The sequence below is a fragment of the Montipora capricornis genome, chromosome 5, assembly GCF_036669925.1.
Source record: "Montipora capricornis isolate CH-2021 chromosome 5, ASM3666992v2, whole genome shotgun sequence".
Taxonomy (NCBI): Eukaryota; Metazoa; Cnidaria; class Anthozoa; order Scleractinia; family Acroporidae; genus Montipora; species Montipora capricornis.
In genome coordinates this window covers 3,684,732-3,707,393 of record NC_090887.1, presented here as the reverse complement: position 1 = coordinate 3,707,393, position 22,662 = coordinate 3,684,732, and the positions used below count along the sequence as shown (strand labels likewise).

Sequence of the window (22,662 nt, the reverse complement as noted above, 5' to 3'; positions counted from 1 at the left end):
ATTTATAGATTTTCGTGATTAAATTAAGATTTCTACTCTTCTATTCATTAAACTGTCAGTCTTCAAAATTGACGATAAATAGTAAATTCAGAGCCAATCAGGAATTAACGATAATCTTTAATCTGAGAAGTAAAGAAAGAGTTGGTGTCAAGCCGACAAAATCTCTTCTACATTTGTATAAAGTCTTCATTGTCGAACCCAATCGTCGCCAGAGAAAGAAATTAATTAAGTCGTACATTTATTCAAATTGACAGGGGGCTCCAACACTTATTAACTGTGGCCTCAATAAAACAATGTGTGTCCCTCGGTTTAGGTAATAATCGATAATGAATGCCTGAAAATTGTTAATGGTCATGTCATGCGAGAAGTAAGGCGCTGGTAAATTTTTATATACAGTATGTATATATATTGACTTGGTTGATGAGGGAAATTGGCCACAGGGAGGAAAAAAGATGTGCGTCAGAACGAATCGATATTTTGCCAGACATTTCCGTACTTCCTAATGGGGGGCTTGAGCAACAACAAGGGAGACGGCAACGAGAACGTCACAAATTTGTATATTTCGTGGGCAAAAACAATAGCTTTGCACGCCCCTGCACGTGCGTTTTTCACTTTTGTCCATTTCCTTACCGTCGTCTGCAAAACAACACTGACGTGAAACAGCCATATTTGAGGTTTTATGAAGGACTTCAGCACTTAAAGATAGATAAATTATTATTTTCTCCCTTAAATTAAGCGCCGTTCCGACCAGTCTCATTCTTGAAGAACTACCACTCCCTTGTCATACTAAGAAGGTTGAAATAGTCACAAAGTGATTACAACAATTAACGCGAAGTTTATCTTTTGAGATGATATTCTCATTGCCGTCGCCGTCTTCGTTGCTAAGTTCTCTCCACGAAACATGCAAATCAATCCAGTGATTCAGCAATACTGCATGACCTTTCCCTTGCATTACCCCACTCTAGTTAAGCAATAGAGGATGTTTTCCTTGTTTCCATAGCCTCATCTAAACACGACGGGTAATTTGGAGAATTCGAGACAGTTATGCAAACCCAAGACGCAGTCGAGGGTTTGCATAACTGTCGAGAATTCTCCCAACTCCCCCGAGTGTATAGATGAGACTATGGAAAGACTGAAAAAAGTCCTCTCTTGCTTTTATAAAATATATGTCAAAGATAATTCCACAAATGAAGGCAAATGCTGGTTTTTTTACTTCTAGATTGAAACAGATTTTTCTTGAACACGCTCATATTTCCTACCAGCCAATCAAAATTGGTGTGATGTCACAGCCGTGTTTCCATACTCTCATCCAAACACAGCTATTGACCAATGAGAGTGCGCGTACTATCATAATTATTTTATAACGTGATTGTTATCAGGCAATCGGATGTGATATTGCGGGTCCAGTGGAGTAACATTCGTCATTCAAGTTAAAATAGAGAGAATGGAAGGATTAAGTTTTGTATCTCACCCCATTTTTTACCCTCTTCAAGAAGGGCGTCGCTTTTTGTTTCGTTCCCTAGGAAACGAAACAAACTTACCTGACTTCAGGTCGTGAAGATTTACATTGATGTAAAGGTAGTAATTGAAAATCTAAACATCTTCCAGGTTCAAAACAAACTTGTGAACACACGAACCCAAAGCCTCGAAAAAGATCGACGAGAGGAACACAAAACAGAATGAATGGATCCTAAACAGGAAATTTTGATTACCTCAATGATATTGGAATTAACTGGCTGAAACGTAAAATTGTTGAAAAATCCACGTTATCTCTAGATCTATCTTTGCGAAGTGATAGGTAGACAGACGTCGCGGATTGAGTTACCGGGTAATTCGAGAAAACCAAGAATCAATCATTGTAATACTAGTAATTAGGACGGAAAACAGGTAAGACTAAGATTGAAAGTGGAGTTTAAAATGTTTTGTATTAGTTTTTAATGTTAAAAAAAAGGTATTTGTAGACCTTTATGTAACTTCGGAATAAGGTGGAATCTATGAGCTTCTCCCCGGGAAGTTTAGAAAGATTTGACCATTACTCCCTGATGGACATGTTACAATCAGAGGGAACCAATCAGAATGGTTCATAAAACAAATAATCTCACGCTGTTTGCCGATTGTTGCAACAATTGAGTCTATTGTTTAAGAAGGTGGTTTGATTACGGTAAGTATAGCATTTCAATTGATATTAGAATTCATATCGAATTCGTATTTGAATTCGAAGCTCTTAGATTGTAAAACATTCGCATTAGTTTAAAACTAAAATAGCCGTAGTCATAGCAAAAATCTGTTATACTGCGGTGCTGTATTCCACGAAAAACTGAACTTCATGCGTCACAGCAAACAAATTGGGCAATGAGAATGTGTTCATGGCAGGTTAAGTGCTCTTTCACCCAATCAAAATATATAAAAAAAGATGATTACATTTCAAGTTCTCATGTTGTAAGGTATCATTGGTCTTGTTAAATTCGACTCTTGACGCATTCATAGAGTAGACGTCCACATTTCTGATTTAATTTCTCGAGAGTTCGGGAATAGAAGTAGCCAGAGTCAATTTGACAGATCGAGGGACTCACACTACAATATTTTATCTTTCTTTTACCATTCCGGAAACGAAACACTATTCTTTTTCAAATAGTTTCTTGATCTTTCTCCGTTTAGGAATGCGTTTCGTAATTGTATGGCGTTCGGTAGGAGTTATCAGTCTGAGTCACACGCGCCCCTCAACGACTTTTTTTTTCATTTTTCGACACTATTATAAAGGCGGATTACAACCGGTATTCAAATGTCACTCAGATGCAGAAATCATTGCCACTAGATCCCTTGGAAGCAAGACGAAGAATACATCGTCTACATTTCATTTAGCAATCAAAAACACTATCATTAATAATAAAAATATCATTTCATTTAGCAATCAATAACACGTGATCATTGCGTTGTTCGTTCCTATATATATATTTTGAGCATTCAGTACGATCTAGTTTTTCAGTTAATTCATTTATTCAACCTAGGGCTCGTTGTGACTTTTATTTATATAGCTTTTTCCTAAGAACAATAAGAGACTGGAATTGTTTACCAGGCCCGCGTAGTTAGATCACGAAGTTATCCTGCTTTTTGTGAAAGTTTAAAGCGTCTGAATTAATATCTTGACCAAACTTGAACTTTAGTTTTATCATTTGAAAGGTTTTTAAATCCATTTTACTTTTTTGTACTTATTAGTATTGGTATGTTAACTATTTATCTATGTATTTATATCTGATATTTAATGTAATTTAATTTAATGTAATTTATTTGTATCTATTAGTATTTTAATTATTTATATGTATTTGTTAATCTGATTTAAAAATTAAAAATCAGATAAACAAATACATATAAAAAAAATTAAAATTTTTGTCTCTTCTGGATACGAAACTGTTGAAGAGTAATAAAGTAGAAGTAGAAGTAAATTTCGGTGGACGTGAATGAAATGTTTCCATGACGATAGTCCTCTGTTTACTTGACAGCAGTCGAATTTGTCATGGAAACATGGATTGAAGTCCACCGCGTGCAAATGGCAACCGCTGTAAAAAAAAGAGAGAAACCAACAAACACAACGAAAATAAGAAGGACTCTAAAGGTTGGAGTCGTAGTCGTAAGAGTGCTTATGACTTAGCGAAAATCAAAGATCGGAGTCGTAAGCGGAGTCATAAGCTCGACGGAATCCGAGTTAGAAGAATCCGATCGTTCCCATTTTCTTCCGACTCCGCTTATGACTCCGTCGCTTATGATCCAGTGAAAATTAGATTGTCGGAGTCGGATGCAGAAGCGCAAGAAACAACCAATCACAACGCTTGGAATCGAGCATTGTGATTGGTTTATTCTTCCGGCTTCTGCTTCCGACTCCGACAAGGCAGTTTTCACTGGATCGTAAGCGACGGAGTCATAAGCAGTCATAAGCGGAATCGGTATTCTGCTTCCGACTCCGACAGTTTTTCATTAGATCGTATCGTTCTGCGCTTCTGATTACGACTCCGACTCCGTCGGTAGTTAAAACCAGCCTTAACAAAGACAGTTTTAAGCTGCAACTGAAAAGAGTAGAGTGACAGGCCTAGGGAACAGAAGCGAGTAGAGAGTTCAGTGTATAAAAAAAAAACATTAAAAGCAAATTGAGCACACCATAACACCAATTCACCCGGTGTGGCCAGCATATCACGAATGCGCACAACCATTTCGTCCCTCGCGGACAGAAAAACTGAAAATCTGTACGGGCAAAATCAATGTTCACATTTTTGATTAAAAACTTTAAAAGATGTTTTACAAAGTCATTACCTTCCTCAACGGCTTTTAAATTCTTCTTTTTATTTGCTACCACAAGTCCTGGGACAGAGTGGTCAAAATGGAGGATAATACTTCATTTAAGGCAAAGTGACAATGAAGGATAATCCTTCATTTGAGGAAGAGATCGTGTTGACCAAGAACAAGGATCCCAACCTCGTCCCCAGTGTCTCTCTTCTTCCCTTCCTTGGAAGGGAAAAAGAGAGACCCTGTGGACGAGGTTGCAAAGATCCTTGTTCTTGGTGCTGACCTAAAGAAAAGCAAACTAATTCCCCCCTTACAACGTTTTAAAGTAGCTGCCTTTTAGTTAGCATTTCTCCCTATGTAAAAGGTGGCCCTAGGATTCCACATCGCCACCCGTGGGTTCCGCGGATCCCAATGTAGGATCTTCATTGCTAAGGCCGCTGTGGTGAGAGCACTCGTCTCCCACCAATGTGGCCCGGATGGCGTTACATGTTAGGTGAGTTTGTTGGTTCTCTTCTCTTCGCCGAGAGGTTTTTCTTGGGCGTTGGAAAAATCTGGATCGGACCGGTTCGGACCGGACCGGACCGGATCGGATCGGATTTACAAAACTCGGACTGGATCAATAACAAAATCCCCGCCAAAACTAGACGGACATCAGACAACGTGCTGAAGACAGGAGAATTCGAATTCTGTGCCTTTCTCTCTTGTGTAGTCGTCCCCTCATTTATTGAGACTCGTCGAAATGTTTTTTCTTTTTTTCCAGAGGTGATTACAGATTCCGAAGCGGAATTATGAAAGATACGATGTGACGAATTGACGTCAATAAGCGAATTGACTAAGCACGCAACGGTCGTCTTCTTCAAAGATCTTCAAACATGAAAACTGACTACAATTTTTTACTTTACCCCAATCCCTGACAATTGTACAATAGCCTGATTTAGCAACAGAAGGGGAACGTCATTTGACGAAAGGAGAGCCCGCAGAATAGTTGGGATTCAACTCTAACATGACCTAAGCAGTGCATATTTTTGCTGCGCGCGCCATCGATCGTCAACTGACATTCCCGTTCTGTTACTAACTCAGGCCATTGTGCAATTAGAAGGGGCTGGGGTAAAGTAAAGAATTGTCGTCAGTTTTCATGTTTGAAAAAGAAGACCATTGCGTACGTAGACAATTCGTCACATCGTATCTTTCATAATTCCGCTTTGGAATCTGGAATCACCTTTGGAAAAAAGTATTTCGTCGAGTCTCAATAAATGAGGAGACGACTACATGAGAGAGAAAGGCACTGAATTCGAGCACGTTGTCTGGTGTTATTGCTCCGGTCCGAGTTTTGTCGATCCGATCCGATCCGATCCGATCCGGATTTTGCCAACGGTCGTTCTTCTTTGGGTTCTCCGGTTTCCGTCTCTTCTCAATTTTGAGTTGATTTGATTTCTGTAAGTTTTCCCAAATTTGTACCTTAGCCGTTAGCGCCAAATACAGATACACTTGACACATTTCGATAAAGTTCATGATTATCTTTTATTATTTATTTGTCCTTTTATATGGTTCACTGACCTATTTGTTTAAAAATATCTTTCCACTAATTGTAGCCTGTTAGTTATTGACGCTATTTTGGGTTTAATTTAAGGACTTTCACTTTGGGATCATTTTAACTGTTAATTTGGTGAAAGGACTGGACTTCACACACAACGCAAAAGCGCAGTGTACATAACGATCGCTGTAGCCACCTAACCAGTTTACCTTCCATTATTGGCGATAAATGAATTCCCTCCTACACTGAATGACTTCTTTTATGAATTTACGACAAAATCGATGTGAATAATGAAAGTTTGATCCTATTGTGACCAATGTAGACGGAAGTTTTGCGTAATAATGTCGCCTATTGTTTTGATGAGAATTGTTGAAGTATATGGGTGGAGTCCAACAGAGCCCCTAGGGAGTTTTTACTTTACGCCTGACAAATTCTTCAGTCATCAGAACAGCAAAAATCGCTAGAGAATTTATCCCATTTTGTCGAGAATAAAACTCCCATTTTCTCTTTAAATTTAAAAAAGTCCATTGTAATTTTTAATTTCAGATCTTTGCTTGTAATGCAGTAGATGAAACTGATATTTGTCTTCGGAGACCACAAAATTTCATGCAAATTGCGCAAAAACGTAATTTTTGCTGTTTATTGCATATTTGCGTGCATTTGATTGACAGGTAATTTAGGCGACGAATCGTCCCCACGCTACTTGCTCGACTTCACTGCCAATCCCTCGAAGAAGCATTCCTCGTCGAGAGAGTATTTCTTCGGCAAACGACCTCTGTAGTCCAAAGAGAGGAACGACGACGGCAAGCCAGCTCAATAGGTAAGTTTTTTAACAAAGAATTTACCACCTAACCGCGACGGGTTGACTTTGTATCGCGTTTGATTCTTTGCAAAGTGCCTCAATTCATGTTGAAAAGTCTTCGAAAAAGGTTTATTATTGTAGAATACTTGTTTGCCAAAATATTCCACGTTAACCCATACTTGTTGCAAGATTTGCTACCCGCCTTATTTCGGTTAAAGCTCACCCTTAAAGTCACTTTAGAGCATCTTGTGGTGATATTTTTTTGTTATAACGGCGATAGCTTTTTCGGAGCGACATGCAGTTTTCGTCAAACAATAGGGCTTTTATTGGCCGCAATTTTGTCTGCTTGTAGTTTTGCTCTCAAGATCCCGCAACTTGGAAGCATTTTATGTTGCCGAAGAAGCACCCGATTTATAATTACAATACCCTGTTTGAAAAATGGCCTTTTCTGTGATTTTTGCGACAAAGAGTAGTCGCCTTCCTGTCGTTCATCAAACGCGAACCTGTTATATAAGATTATGGGACTTTTGTCTTTCACGGAGAGAGTTGTAGACGAAATTGTTTGAAGTATGAAGGTTATTGCGTAGAACTGCTCAAATCATTTGATGTTTTTTATGACAGAAAGAGTGTTCTATGTCATTTACTTTAAACTTGTGCTGGATGTTATTTTTTTATGGCGTTGTATGTTTTGGCAGAGAGACTTCAGATTGCTTTTGATATCCGAGGCAATTCTCGCACTTACTCCCGTCGTTTCTGGCGTCCGATGTTTGCAGTTGTTGTCCCTTATTTAAAGAAGCTGCATAACAAATGGCTCGGGAAAGCTTCATTCACGTGAATAAATTCTTATGCAGTTGGCCTTCCAGGATATTTCACTAGGAAAGCGCGTACATTTGAAATTAGCAGGGTCCTTGGTGAAATGTACCTACTAGCATTCGAACGCATGATTAATGTACCATGCATTCGAACGCATGATTGTTTTGGATTGTTTTGTCGCTTATGCACACTCGCCATAAAATTTTGAGGACGCTGTGCGTGGCAAATCTGTTCGCGATAACGCTTTTCCTTCGTGATTCCGACGTCTGAAATAGTGTTTTTTCGATCGTGCGGTTGTTCGGCGGGTCGGATAACTTATTTGTTATGTTGGTTCATTCTTTTTTTTTTTTTTTCGGTTTAAATTTGCTAACGGGCAACGTGCTTGTGCTCAAAACTCTTCGTTGTCTTCTCAGTTATAGTTCGCCGATTCTTCCCCAGCAGATGCCATAAAGACCACAATTCGGTAAGATCGAAAATTAGGCTAAAGCATTTTTAACACGTAAACAACATCGTATTATGATCTTTAGTTATCGAAGCATTATCGACGCTTTATGCTCAGAATAGGTGGTTGTTTCGCGTTTATACTCTGTAAGTAAGGTCAGAATTTACGGATCACATTCTTTACGCTTCATTTTGTATAGGGTTGAAATTAAGGTGATGTCCGGAGCGTAGGTCTTGTTTACTCCGAGACAAAGATTGCTTTGATACGTTTTGAGGATTCCCATCCGTCGGAAAGCACGTAGCTTCCGAAGGAAGGGAAAATAACTCGGAACTTTGTTAAACCTGTAAGGAAACTTAAAGTAAAAAACATTTTAATTTAGAAGATCTGAATAAATTGTCTTTGTTTTACAGAGTTAAGAGTAGAAGAAACTCGAGGAGAGAGAAGGTAAGTTTGCTTGGAAAACTTGAAGCATTTGTGTTTTTCGATCGAGTTGTATATTGCACCGCCCGTTTCAAGCGATTACGTTCTAGCGTGAGCATTTGTCTAAAATAACATCTTTTGTCGCAATTTAAAAATCAAAATGTGCGTGGGCCATTCATTTCAATGAAAGATTAATTCTGTCTGTAATCCTCGAAGCCCACTACCTGTGAAATATGTGAAAATTTTCGCGCGTGGTTGCGAAGATTTTGCTAAGGCTTACACGTGATCGTGTGTGTGACCTTGCTATTGTTGCACATGGGCCAGCGATCTGAAATTCCTTTGGCATTAAATTATGTCCTTGATGTAAGCTAATATCTCGTTGAGTTCTTAAACCTGAAGTAACAGTTTGTCGGCCAAAAGCATGCATATTTTGTGTATTGTTTAGTTTGCTATGCAAGTTTTATTCCATTATTAACATCCCAGGTTGTTTTGTTTCAAACTACTCATTAAAGTTTTTGAAACCCGATAAGGAAGTGTCGTGGATAAGATTTCAAGTGTTTTTAATTTCTTGGGCGTTGAAGGGTGTATTTTGTGGGAGAAGGTTTTGCCATTAAGCACTTTTGCTGATGTCTAGTTCACTAATTCTTGTTTTTGTAACCTGTTTAGACAGTTTGCTAATAACCTAGAGTTCTTTTGCTAACGTCTGAGAGTCATTTCACTAGCATTTTAGACCACTTACCAGTTTGATAATAATGCCTTGCAAGTTGGCAGATGGCTATGTTTGAAAAAATGCCAGACGGCTCAATTTTGTGATATTGATTCTTCCAGAAACTGTTTGTTCAAGTCTTGACAAAGATTGATTACTTTGTCATTCTAATATTGGTGAGGCAAGCATGGTGCAACCAACACGCAATAGTAATATTGCCTCTTTTTTGTGCATGTGACCTTCAATGGGTTTATTATAATGTTTGGTATAAGTTGTCATCTTAAAGGGCCAAAATTTGGTGAACGATTAACTGAATTTGATAAAGCTCTCAAGTACATCTTAATCTTTTAGAATCTAATAACAGAATCCAAGAATTTAAAGGTAACCTTTGATGTATCATAAGTACATTGCAATGAAGTTGCACATCCTTGTTCATTTTAGGAAAGTGAATTCATTCCAATTTTTTTTTTCATAATAAAAAAACAAGTAAATCTCTTTTTCCGACTAGTGAGAAAGAACTACATGTTAAATAAGAAGAAATGAATTCGTGTGCCAAAGAAAACACAAAGGTCACTTCATGTTAGTGTTGGTGAAAGCTTATTAAAATATGGGAGCACAGATGGATAAACCTAAGCATTTATTTTATCATAAACATTTAACACTAAAGACTGCAATCCCATGTCACCATCTGTGCATTACGTCGGATCAACACAAACAACTTGATAAGCATAAACACACCACTGTTCAGACAGATCAAGCAACATTCAGTCTTTTAGTTTTTTAAAATGTTTATCATTGTTACGTAAGTTCATGGGACACTTAAAAAAATATGTGATAATATCATGTTCCTCAGATATTGTCCATGTATTTCACTGAATAAGTCTTTAAAAAAACTCCCTATTTGAAAACACACACTCTTTGTTGTAATTAGTTGCAAAAACGTGATTTTGATTTTTGTGTGCATCATGGTTGATGTTTTTATGCTAAAGCAATAGTAGCATGACTCCATGTGTTTGTCTTTTTTTTTAAGTATTAAGGTTATGGTATTTCTAGGAAACGGACAACAACACAACTGTACTTCATAACATGAGAAAAGTTGACGAGAACTAGTAAGCTTTTAAAAAAGTAAATTTATTGACCTGAGAATTTGAACTGAAGAGGTCACAAATAGAGGCCGATCTATCTCCTTATCTCGCATTTCACTTTCAATTCCAACACTTTGAGTGAAATAATGCCATACTTTGTTACCTTGCCTTGTTGGCTTTTATGCCAGGCCTAATGTTTAAATTCATATATGCAAAAAAATTATGGTTTGGTTGCCTCTGAAGTGGCAGACAGAAGCAGTTTGTTTTTCTCTAGCATTTTCCTTAATTTAAGGACCGCTGTTTAAGTGATGTCTACAATTAAAAATTATTAATATTGTGTGTTAACACATATTGTGGATGGCCGTTGTATGATTTATTGAGGTGTAGAAAGTATAAATTGGCTTGCTCTCAACAAGTCTGACAGTGACAGCAAAATCATGGAGATGTTAAGGTTGTACTTGCACAATCATGTAATTAAGTTTGTCTTCAAGTTAAAGTTTCTTGAAACTGGTGTAGAAAAGGACCCAAAGCATTGTTGTCAAAGAGTCAGTTTATTTTTGAATGTAAAAACAAGTAACATCATTTCAGGCTGTGCAAGCTTACCACAGCTATATGTAGCTTGAGAAACACATGTGATAGACATAAATTCATATGTATTGGAAAAGAGACTGTCTTTGTCCTCAACTTACAACTGGTAGCCTGTGATGTGCCATTTTTGATATGAAGGTACTTAGAATAAAACAATTCAGCATTGGTTACCATGTTTGTGGGCTTATTTTAATCTCAGACAATTTTATTATTTTTTTGAGGATAGATAATCACTTATTTCATTCACAGTGATTAGAACTCTATTGTGTTAAAATCTGTTTTGGGATAAGTAGAAATACATGTAACCACAGTGACTGTAACACAAGTGAGATACTCAGTGTACTCTATACTAGACTAAGTGTAATCTTCATACGGGCACTTTTTCTGTTTAATAGAAATATGTTATTTCATAATAATCCAGGATTGTACAAAAATGTATCTGTTTCCATAAACAACAGCAGTTTTTTATAAATTCCTTCAGCAAAGCTTTTTGTGATGGAGTGTAAGCTTTTAAGTTGTTGAGCAGGGTGGGGGCAGTGATTGGTTCACTTGCTGTAACCCAAGGTGTGTTGGGTTTGACTCTTACTAGATGTCACATGGGTTGAGTTTGTAAGGTTTCTTCTTCCTCTAAGAGGTTTCCTCCGAGGACTCTGCCTCCCCCCTCAAAAACTAGCTCTTTATTTGATCTGCTTTTTTAGAGTTGATTTGATTTATATTTTAGAAAATAATTTTTTGTGGTGGGAGAATTTGCATCCCACCATTGTGGCCTGGACTCGGTTCCATAACTCGGCATCACATCTGTGTTAAGTTTGTTGGCTCTCTGTTCTGCTCTAAGAGGTTTTCTCCAGGTACTTGGGTGTCCTTGCACTAAATAAATAACATTCATCAGCCATTGATCCATTGGTGATTTATTTTATGATTGAAATGTTTCGGTTTCTGTTTGTTGCAGTTGTCACTATGGAGACCAGCAGAATGGGGATTCCTCATGGTGAAATGAGTAAACAAGAACAAACGGCAATGTGGCAGCAACAGTATCATGACTCTGGTATTGTGTCAGGCGCTACAACCACAACTCATTCAGTGAAAGGCGATGATGATGATGATTACATGAAGACTTCTCATATGACGTTTGAATGGGAGCAGGGGTTCTCAGACCAGGACATGCATGCAATGAATGAACAGTTTGTCTCAACAAGGAGGTAAATGGAGACTGAAAAATAGATACCTCTCACTTAACCTCATTTTCTTCATTGGAAAAACAAATAAATCTTATTTTATTTAAAGTTTATGAGAAACTTCCACCAAGCAAGTAGTTCATGGATTACATGTCATGTTGGGAGGGTTCTACATGGTGGGGTGAAGTGTTACATGTATTCTTCCATGTAACTAAAATTATTTCAAAACTTCTTTCTAATATATCCAAACAGCCAGCGCATCCGCCAAGCCATGTTTCCTGAGACTTTAGAAGAAGGAGCTCATATTCCATCCACACAGTTTGACTCTGCTTCCTCCACCGCTGTGCAGCGTCTAGCAGAGCCATCTCTTATGCTTAAGCAAGCTGTTGTCAACCTGATCAATTACCAGGTACGTTTCACATGTATTAGAAACACTTGAAAAGCTTTGAAGTTCAACGACTTCAGTTTAAAACTTCTTGGTCCTGAAACAAAAACTTAAAGGTTGGTGCATTTATTTATCAAAGTTCCAATGTTACGAGTCGTTCAAAAAATTGTTCCAAAACTCTAAACCTTGAAGGAAGTTTCAGTTAAATTTTCAGTCAATGTTCATTTGTTTCTCTTAAAATTCGTGGAAATTAATAATACAAAAAGAAATTTATGGTGTTTGATTGACTGCCTTTCAGAATAGGCATACAGCTGTACATGGAATAGAAGTTTGAAATCACAGAGATTCACATTAAAATTTTCAAAATCCTGCTAAAATACTATTTTAGACATGTTATACTGTACATTGTACAGTATCTTTATGTTGCTTCAAAATGCCAGACGTACCATTTTAAATCATCACTCTACATGTACAATGTACGTATTAGAACTTATTCAAGAATAGGGTAGGAAATAGTTATGTGAGGGGTTTGGGCTTTTCCTTTAGCAAGACCTGCAAAAGGCAATGTCCTTAAAAGGTTGATTTTCCCTTTGGACAAACTGAGGACCAAATGTTTTTTATTATATCTCTCAGATAGTATGTGCACGCTGTGGTTGGCTGAATTAGAATATGGCCCGCTAAATTTGAAATTTCGATAGAACATTCTGCAGCAAGTTGTTCATGTCATTTCTGTTAAATAAACGTGTGAAACTGTTTGAATCTTGCAAGCAACTATCGGATTTTGACACAACAATCTTTGTGGCAGTTAATATTTCAATTAACCTTCTGCTTGACCTCAACTGCTTTCCTTTCCTGCACGGCTGATTACTGTAGAGATATAATAAAGATTTACTAACCTCGGTTTCCTGGTCTGTTCTGTAAATGGAGCCTTGTTTTCTCCCTTTGATTGATGGTCTGTGCACTTCGCACTTGGGCTGGCCATAAATTCAAGGGGAAAAATGTGGGCCATAATTTACAGTACAGCCCTTGAACTTGATTAGTATGAGGTATGTAAATGCAAATTTGATTTAATCAAACTAGTTGAAAAAAGTGAATTTCGATGATAAAAAGATTGAAGAGCTATTGTTCAAAATGTTGGTCATTGAATCTTCTTACAGGGGCAATTCAACCTTTCTCAACAGAGCACCACAGTTTCTTTAGCAAATAAACCTTTCATTTGAATATAAATGGTTTAAAATTGCAGGATGATGCTGATCTTGCAACTCGTGCTATTCCTGAACTGACCAAATTATTGAATGATGAAGACCAGGTATGTTGTGGTCATGGTGTTTGTGTTCTGTTTGTTCATGTAATTTTGGTAAATGCAAATTCAACATAAATTGTAGCTTGAAAACAGAAAGATAGAAAATGTGAAGATATTCTTCAGTGTTAACTCAAGGATGTAGAGGTTAAACCTATGCCCTTCTGATCATGAGTGTGGATGCTTTGCCACTGACCTATGGGAGGCTTGTGGGATCAAGGCAATTTAACTAGGGTGATGTGACAGCATTGTTGTCGCACCATTCTGATAGGATCTGAATTGGTAATATTCACGATTATAACAAAAGAGTTTACAGTGTACGTGCTAACCCTGTTTAGTGAAAATGAAGAGATTTACTTTGTGGTATTGAGTATGGGTTACTCCAAAAAAAACCTGAGTGCTCCTTTGCAAGAGTCCTTTGTGCTTCAGTAGGTTAAAAGAACTAATGAAAATGAACAATAGAGATATTTGTTCTCAGGCGCATCATCTAAACCTTTTCATGATTTTCTCAGGTGGTTGTGGGCCAAGCTGCCATGATGGTGCATCAGCTTTCCAAGAAGGATGCCAGCCGTCATGCCATCATGAATTCACCGCAAATGGTTGCCACTCTTGTGAAAGCCCTGAACAACTCCAGTGATGCTGAGACAACGCGCTGCGCAGCTGGCACTTTACACAACTTATCTCACCACAGGTAACAGATAAATCGAATCTGGCAATTCTTGGGGCTCTAAAAATATAAATCGCTTGATAATAAATTATGAGAAAATGAAGAAGCATGACAGATTAGACAGATTCTTACAAACCTAATATTAAAATGTATTTTGACAATTACAACAGTTGGTTATTCTGTTAATGACAAATAACTTCCTAATTTTGGCACAAAATTTCAGTGTTACTTTGTTGCCATAGCAACTTTTCCTGCAGTGCCAAAATGGTGTCCAGGTTTGAAAATAATGCATGCCTTATGAGCCTAATTTGTCACCCATGATATTCATAGCTAATCAAAAAGGGTATACTCATGAAGTTAGGGAATAATTTCATTCGAATTTTGTCCAAAATGAAATGATTTCCCTTGCTTAAATACTTGCGAAATGATTCCTAAAAATTGTTGAGTGCTGGAAATTCAGATGCAGATATGTGACCACTCGTCCGAAAACATACACTAATGGTTTCCTGTTAAACGGCTGAAGCCGTTGGGTACCTGTTGAAAACATTTACTAAAGCGTTGGAGGTGTTGAGAAAGCTGTTGGGTTTTTCCCCCTTGCCTGTTGAAGGCCTTGAGAAAAGCCATTGGAAATAATTTCTTCTAAACGGTGTTGGAAAAAGCCTCTTGAGCGCTCACAAAAACCATTAATTTTGTCACAGTCTGTCAATACAAAAAGTTGGTCTTGCTGCCATAAAATTACATGTATGCAGGGCTCGAAAAATATTTCAATTCCACCGTGCCCCTTGATCAAGTAACTCAAATTTTCCTTGCCCAGGGCACTTACCTGCTTGCCCAAGTTTTCAAATGCATTAATAATTTATGACCCCAAAAATGTAAGTCGTACTACAGGCATGTTTTAATGTAATAAACCCATCTTAACTGTAATCCTCTTAGTGCTGATCAATTTCATGTTTACAGGTATGCCATTATATTGTAATACTTCCACAACTTTTAACTTCGTTCTGCTTTTATGAAGTTGTACGGTTTGTAATAAATAACATGGACAACACTCGTGTAATCACATTGAAGTAGTGTGTACCCTACCCTATAGTATTGTTTTAGTTGAAGAAGAGTGGAACCAAAACCTTACTTCCTGATTGAATAACAATTAATGCTCAATGATTCAGTAAGAACCACAAAATTAATGCTTGTAAAAACGGAAGAAATTATAGATTTTTATTTAATTTTCAGGCAAGGTTTGCTATCCATCTTCAAATCTGGTGGCATCCCAGCTCTTGTGCGATTACTTGGCTCTCCTGTAGAAGCAGTTGTGTTCTATGCCATCACAACTCTCCACAATCTCTTGATGCACCAAGAAGGTGCCAAAATGGCTGTCAGGCTTGCTGGAGGTTTGCAGAAAATGGTAGCCCTGCTGAGTCGAACAAATGTCAAGTTTCTTGCCATTGTGACAGGTACAGTGGAGTCTCTTTACAGTGTCAGCAACTTTTTCACAATCAGCGCATTCACTCCTCAGGTGTCCTAAGATGTTTCTCCCTAGCTGGAGTCAGTGGAATGGTTGAGGGTACATAGTTTTTGACTAGTTAACCCATTGACACCTCAAATGCCCTAGGGCACTCCCAAGTTGACGAGTAAAATCGTTTGGTGCCAGACAGTAAAATCTGTCAAGACCCGCTCCCAGGAGTCAATTGGTTAGTCATGAGTACATCCTGGCTCATCTCCGTATGATCTTACTAGCATAAGAGAAAAATCCTGATAGGACTTCTCACTTGGGAATTGTGGAAGTTAAAGAAGCCCTCTTTTCTGTGTACTTGAATTGCAAATGTAAGAGAATTGTGAGATGTAAGGTACCTCTACAATAATGTTTACAGAGCAAAACTTTAAAGTAGTCTTAGGTTTATGCACTTTGAACTCATCTGGTATCAAGTAATGTCCACAGCAGAATATTGTCTTTTCTATTTTAGGTGCTGAAATTTAATTTATTCATGTAAGGTAACATTTACATTGTTGATTGCTGATTTGCCACAGACTGTCTTCATGTTCTTGCTTATGGCAACAAGGAAAGCAAGCTGATTATCTTGGCATCAGGTGGACCTGCTGAATTGGTGCGCATTATGAGAACCTACACTTATGAGAAGCTTCTTTTTACAACCAGCCGTGTGCTGAAAGTGCTATCTGTAGACACAGATAACAAGCAGGCCATTGTTGAGGTAATTACATTGTAATTCAGGGCTTTACAGCTAGATGACTGCAAGTACCTGTAGTGTGGAGGGCATGTGTTCCTAGAGCAAGATTGTTTCTGTCATTTTAGTGAAGTAAGCCTTGCAATGTTCTATTGTTCTGGTTAATCTATAAACAACAACAACAACAACCACTTATTTATTTGTCACCAAAGTGCAAAATTAACAGAGACTACATTGAGCTTATAGCTAAAAAGCTGAGAAGTTAGGTTAATAAATAATCTTATACATGTATGCAGTTGTAATACAACAAACTGTAATACAGCGCTTGAAGCTCAGTTTTTTTCAAGGCGCCTTTAATTTTTGGCAACCTTCTTTCACAGAAAGGTCACCAAATATAAAATGTTGGTTGCCATTTTCCCCTGATAACACACCGTGGAGTATTACGTGAAGGAAAGAACTGCTGACCATTTTGAGATAAAGATGGCCACCTTACTATCGCTAGCGTGTACATCTATTCGCTGTCGTTCAACTCTTCATACAAAAAGAGAAAGAAGAGAACTGCAAGAATTGCAAAAGAAATTCATGGACAACATTTCTGTATGAATATTATCAAGCTTTTTCATTTTGTCTGGATCTAGAGTTTTAAAAAAATAGACCGATTATCACAACACCACTTCCACGCCAGAACGATCACCAAATTTGTGACCTTGGTGATAATTTTAGTTTCCATTATTTCTTCTAGTTGCCATGGCATGGCGACCCATTCGGTCGCAGCTTCAAGCGCTGTAATAAGTAAAATAGAAAAGTAAACATTTAAATAAACAAGTGAAAAAAAGAAGAAATAGGCATTAGATCTAGAACATACTTATTCAATCAAGTTCAAGAATAAAATATTTATGATTATTGCACATTATTATTCTAGCTAAAGCAAATGTCACTCACTGTTTATAAGCCAATCGAAAGCGACATTATAATTCTTGCAGGAAATTTTTCATGTGTGTATGAAAATTTTACTCAGCCCTTAGCACATAAGTGATTGTTAATAATCAAGAAAATTTTACACACAGGAGAATGTAAACTTCCCACATGAATTATATTCATCAATCATCAATTAAACATTTTCCACCCTTTTCAGGCTGGAGGAATGCAGGCTCTTGCCATGCATTTGGGTCATCAAAGCAACAGACTGGTCCAGAATTGTCTATGGACTCTGCGCAATCTGTCAGATGCTGCAACCAAAGAGGAAGGGCTCGACAACTTGCTTCAAATGTTGGTACAGCTGCTTTCGTCCAATGACATCCAAGTGGTGACATGTGCTGCTGGAGTCTTGTCAAATCTTACGTGTAATAACCCAGGCAATAAACAACTTGTCTACAGATTTGGTGGCATTGAGGCACTTGTCAGGACCTGCATGCAGGCTGGAGACAGCGAGGAGATTACCGAACCAGCGGTAAGGAAACTGACATTTTCTATTGCTGTAGTTTTTCATTGTGTTTAAGTCCATTGTTAATAATTTTCATCTAAAGTTTCCTTTAACAGTTTTGAATGATAGTGGTTACCCTAATAATGGTTTTTTTGTGTGACTTTGGTAAATTGTGAATGCATTGTCTTGTGAATTTTGATAGTGTTGGCATCTCTCAAGGCCTGGATTTAAACACCAATACACTTAAGGCGTGATTCCTTAAGGCCATGCTGATGATTCGTTGCTGGACTGTGGATACATTCAGAGCTCTATAGTCACTTTTGCAATTAAGAAAGCTCCCATTGCCAATGTGTTTAATGAGTTATAGCATGTTGTGTGTCGTTCATGTTAAAAAATCTTGTCACTTTTACCGCTTATCTGTTTTGAACAAGAGTAGAGTGTGAAGACAAATGATTCCTTCTTATTGTGTGCCCGCTTAATAACATGTTATTAAATCTTGTACAAATCTGGACAAATGAAAACTGGACTTGATTTTCTGTTCACATTGAATCTGCTACACAGCTAATCTTCAGCATCGGTGGTAGTATCAAATTGAAGTGAATAAGAAGTGTATTTTTCCAAATCAGGTTTGTGCCCTTCGTCATCTAACAAGTCGTCACGAAGATGCTGAAAAAGCCCAGAATGCAGTGCGCGTTCATTTTGGCTTACCAGTCTTGGTGAAATTGCTCTACCCACCATCACGCTGGCCACTTATCAAGGCAGTGATTGGACTCATGAGAAATCTTGCCCTGTGTCCATTGAACCATACTCCGATCCGAGAACATGGAGGTCTGCCTCAACTGGTCCAACTCATGATGCGTTCTTACCAAGATATGCAAAGGAGACCTGGGCAGAGTGTTGTGATAGATAATGTCAGAATGGAAGATATCGTAGATGGGTGTGTGGGTGCACTTCATATTTTGGCACGTGAGGCACACAACAGGGCTGTCATCCGCAGTCTTCACTGCATTCCTCTATTTGTACAGGTACAGTGTTAGTCTCACTTTGTCGAATGAGTTGCAGTGTAAATACCTGGTAATGATGACAACCATGACATTAATTTATTATGATGATGATGTTGACGGAAGAGGAAAAGTGGTTTCAATAAGCACCAACGACAGACAGTGTCAGCTACTTCACCCAGAGAAGTCGGCTCAAAGTGCACTCGCTTAAGGCTCATGCAATTTTTAGAACTTTCAAAATATCTCATTCTCTCGTGCCCATAAATCATCAAATGTGCTGTGTAGTGTTAATTCCTATGATAATTGTTATAATAGCATCATTGATGGTAATGAAAGTAACATGGAAGGTAATTTGAGAATCAAACCGAATGTCAAACAAAGGAAAATGTCTGCTGTTCTTGGTCATTGTAATGTTGAAAATGATTAGCATGTCAGTTTTCTGAGTAATCTGGACAATTTTGCTGGCTGGTATCATTTGTTTGACAGTTTGTTTTTCTTTTGCAGCTTCTTTACTGTCCAATCGAAAATATCCAACGTGTTGCTGCAGGAGTACTCTGTGAATTGGCCCAAGACAAAGAAGGTGCTGAGGCGATTGAGGCTGAAAATGCAACTGCCCCTCTAACAGACCTGCTGCATTCAAGAAACGAAGGCATTGCTGCGTATGCGGCTGCTGTACTCTTCCGTATGTCAGAGGACAAGTCCCAAGACTACAAGAAGCGTCTCTCCGTTGAGCTGACTAGCTCATTGTTTCGTGAAGATGCACCATGGCCAGAGGTACAGTGAAAGACAAAAAAGCGGCGTTAATAAACTTAGAAAGAAAAAAAGAGAAGAACAGCAGGATCTAATGTGGCAGCATTCTTTTTAGCTTCTTGAAATGCTGTTGAAAAAGACCACGCTATTTGCAATTACATGTATTCTGAACTGTACTTTAATGTACTGTTTACACAGCGTGTCTTTTTCATACATAAGTTTGGATGCCGAGTTACAAAGTCCTTCATGCAGTAAATCTCTTGCTTGTCTGTTAGCAAGGTCATTATTTTTCTTTTATCCTTTCCATCTGTTGAAGTTTCTCTAGCTGCCCTTCCTAACCTTCAACCAAGCAAATGAGTGGCCTCCCAAACGTTAACCCAGGGCTTTTACAGTACAAGGGAGATGTGTACACTCGTACCACAAGTATAAGCGCAAGTGATACAAGCAAACTGAGTTGTGCCTTGATTGTCATTTGCCTTTTGTAGTCAATACATCTGTTTTTGTCCCAAATAAAAACCAGTGTCTGGAGACACAACTCTCAAAGTCTCCTTTTGTTTACAGAGTTTATTTACAAGTTTAAAAATATTTAATATTTTTTTGTTTACTTTCAGCCAATGGATGGTGACTTTCCTGATCCCAGCTACAACATGCCACCTGGTGCAGGGTATGGTTATCCACATGATGGCTTTGATTATAACCAGCCAATGGAGTATTCTCATGAAGCTGGTTATGATTTTCATCATGGGGACCCTGGAATGCAGCCTCTTGGACACCCCCCTCCCCGTGGGGGCACCTGGTACGATACTGATCTGTGAAGAGACGTTATTACCACAAATGAAGGCTGGGGAAAATCCAAGCATTAATTTTTGCCAGTAGATTTCGAACAGTTGTCTTAATAGGCACACTTTGTACTTAATAGAAAAGCTCTGGAACTAGAGCATCCTGGAACTCTTGACGAAGAATATTTGCCTTGATATAAAGAGAGTATTTTGTGGATTTTGCACAGTGAACACATGTACACAAGCCTCATACTATTGCGTTTTCCTTTTCAAATCATGTGATAAGAGAATCCAGCGTTGAGTCTGCAGTTCTTCAGAATATAATTTCTTTGTGTGAATGGGAACATAGACTTGATTTGCAGCTCTTGCTTCTCTTGCCAAGCGAGAGAAATTATGAGATGGAAAACACTGGTAGCCCCAAATACTGTACATCTGTTTTGCAGAGTATACAGCTGTACATGTAGTTGGTAAAAGAAAGCATTTTTGTCAAAGATGGTCCCATCCATCCTTCAGCAATTTTGTTTCGTTGTACGTTTGTCAAACAAAGAAAGTTTTGTACAACCAAAAGTACCTGCTCTGAACCAATTTAGGATCTTGTTCATTAACTGCCTTCTATTCTTCATGTGGCTTTTTCTAGTCCTGTGTCAGCGCCTCATATCACACAGTGTATTTTAGGCTGTTCCATTTTCATTTAAGAACTCCTTCATTTTTTGTTTTTTTGTTTCTGATGGACATTGCTGAATTCAACGTTGGACCGTATTGTTTTTGTTTTCTTTCTTGTATAGGATATTTCTATAATCTCTAACGTGATTAATGAATTGCGGGCACCTGATTGATCATCTTCCTGTAATCAACCTGTGCTAGGTGTTTATGATACTGCATCTCTAAATGAAAGAAAAAACAGAAGTTGTTAAGATAATCACCAGAGTAATTATACTATACGATCATACGATTGTTTTCTTAGAGCATATTGAACATGGTGAAACATGAATCTTAGTGGTTGAAATTCAGAGCTTGTGATGTTAAATTCTTGCCATTCCTGAACCTTTGTGAACTAGGAACCTTTCATTGAATGAAGTTTTGACTAAGAGGATGAATTCAAATCTTCGTCTTGTGATTGAAATGCAACCTCTTTTAACCGCAGCCCCATTCCTATACTTACACCGCTATGTACATTTTGTTTAATATCACGACTTTGGATCATTGGAAAACAGGTCAGAAAAAGTTTCTGTGAACTAACGTTTCTTCTTTTGTTGTTGTGTGACGTTTGTTTTGATCGTCACGCTGCTGTGCGTGACAAAAAGCCAGAAATAATACCTTTACGAATGTATTATATTATTTTGCTTGATTGCCATTTTCAGTGTATAGATAGCCATTGTGAAAGGCTGACTTATCCAAGCAGCCAAAGAGTTTTAGGCATTTTTAGCTGGCAAAGATCGGACCTGATTATTTGAAAAGCTATCTGCAAATAAAATTTTATAATCTCCAGCTGGTGTTTTGTGTCTAATGCCTCCGCATCGAGGGGACAAAATGTGGATTCACTGGGTTACCGCCTTGGGTCTGAGCGTTGCCAAGGGAAACTAGAAGCATTGTTGAACAGAAACCCATTCCTTTTTAGCCACTCAAAGCGAAAACTTGCGAAACTTAAGTCAGATGTGAAGCTCTGTACTTTCATCAAAGTCGGAATGGCCAGTCGGCGGGATTGAACGCTATGAATCAGCTGGAAACATTTTTTGGTCACAGAAAATGGCAATTTGTTTTCTATACTTACAGTGCAACGCGCGTTACCGTGGCCACCCAACAAACTTTCACATTTAACAACCTACGTGTAAATACGTCAACTCGACAACCCATGGAACGGTGTTCAAATGACAACCGTACGAACTTTGCAAGGAGGCATGACTGTCAATGAAATTCGCACACCCTGATTGGCAGATAATTTGTAAAAAAAAACCTTGTTAGATGGCCACGGTAAGCCGCGTCGCACTGTAAAATTGTGCTGCGCCTGTGAAACCCTGTTAGGGGTTTAGGGATAAGCGATAACTGCCCCCAGTCGACTAAAACCCCCGTAACAGGGTCTCGCCTTCTTCTCAAGCTAACTACGAGGTGATCAGTTGCGAGGTGAAGAAAAAGGCTTTATAGAATATGTGAAGTTTCATATATTTGATTTGCGGAATAGATCCTTATGCGAGAAAGTGCGAGTCGCAGTCGCGTTTCACTGGTGAACGTGGGTAATGGAGGAGGCAATGTTCCATCAACTGACTAACTTTTTTTTTTTTCACGGTTCTTTTGGAGTTTGTGAAAGCGTAGTCATCTCTCACATGTTGGTCTCTT

At 38.2% G+C, this 22,662-nt stretch overlaps 1 protein-coding gene across 1 annotated transcript; it reads left to right on the top strand.

The window, feature by feature from the left end:
- Positions 1-1,462: 1,462 nt before the first annotated feature.
- Positions 1,463-21,816, top strand: LOC138049159 (catenin beta-like). The gene is made up of 14 exons (XM_068895318.1): positions 1,463-1,887; positions 6,484-6,632; positions 7,841-7,890; positions 8,280-8,313; positions 11,618-11,867; positions 12,096-12,252; positions 13,472-13,537; positions 14,041-14,219; positions 15,426-15,646; positions 16,221-16,402; positions 17,511-17,825; positions 18,425-18,823; positions 19,304-19,573; positions 20,161-21,816. The coding sequence occupies exons 5-14, from the start codon at positions 11,626-11,628 to the stop codon at positions 20,362-20,364; spliced, it is 2,235 nt and encodes a 744-aa protein (XP_068751419.1). The 5' UTR covers positions 1,463-1,887; positions 6,484-6,632; positions 7,841-7,890; positions 8,280-8,313; positions 11,618-11,625; the 3' UTR covers positions 20,365-21,816.
- Positions 21,817-22,662: the final 846 nt, after the last annotated feature.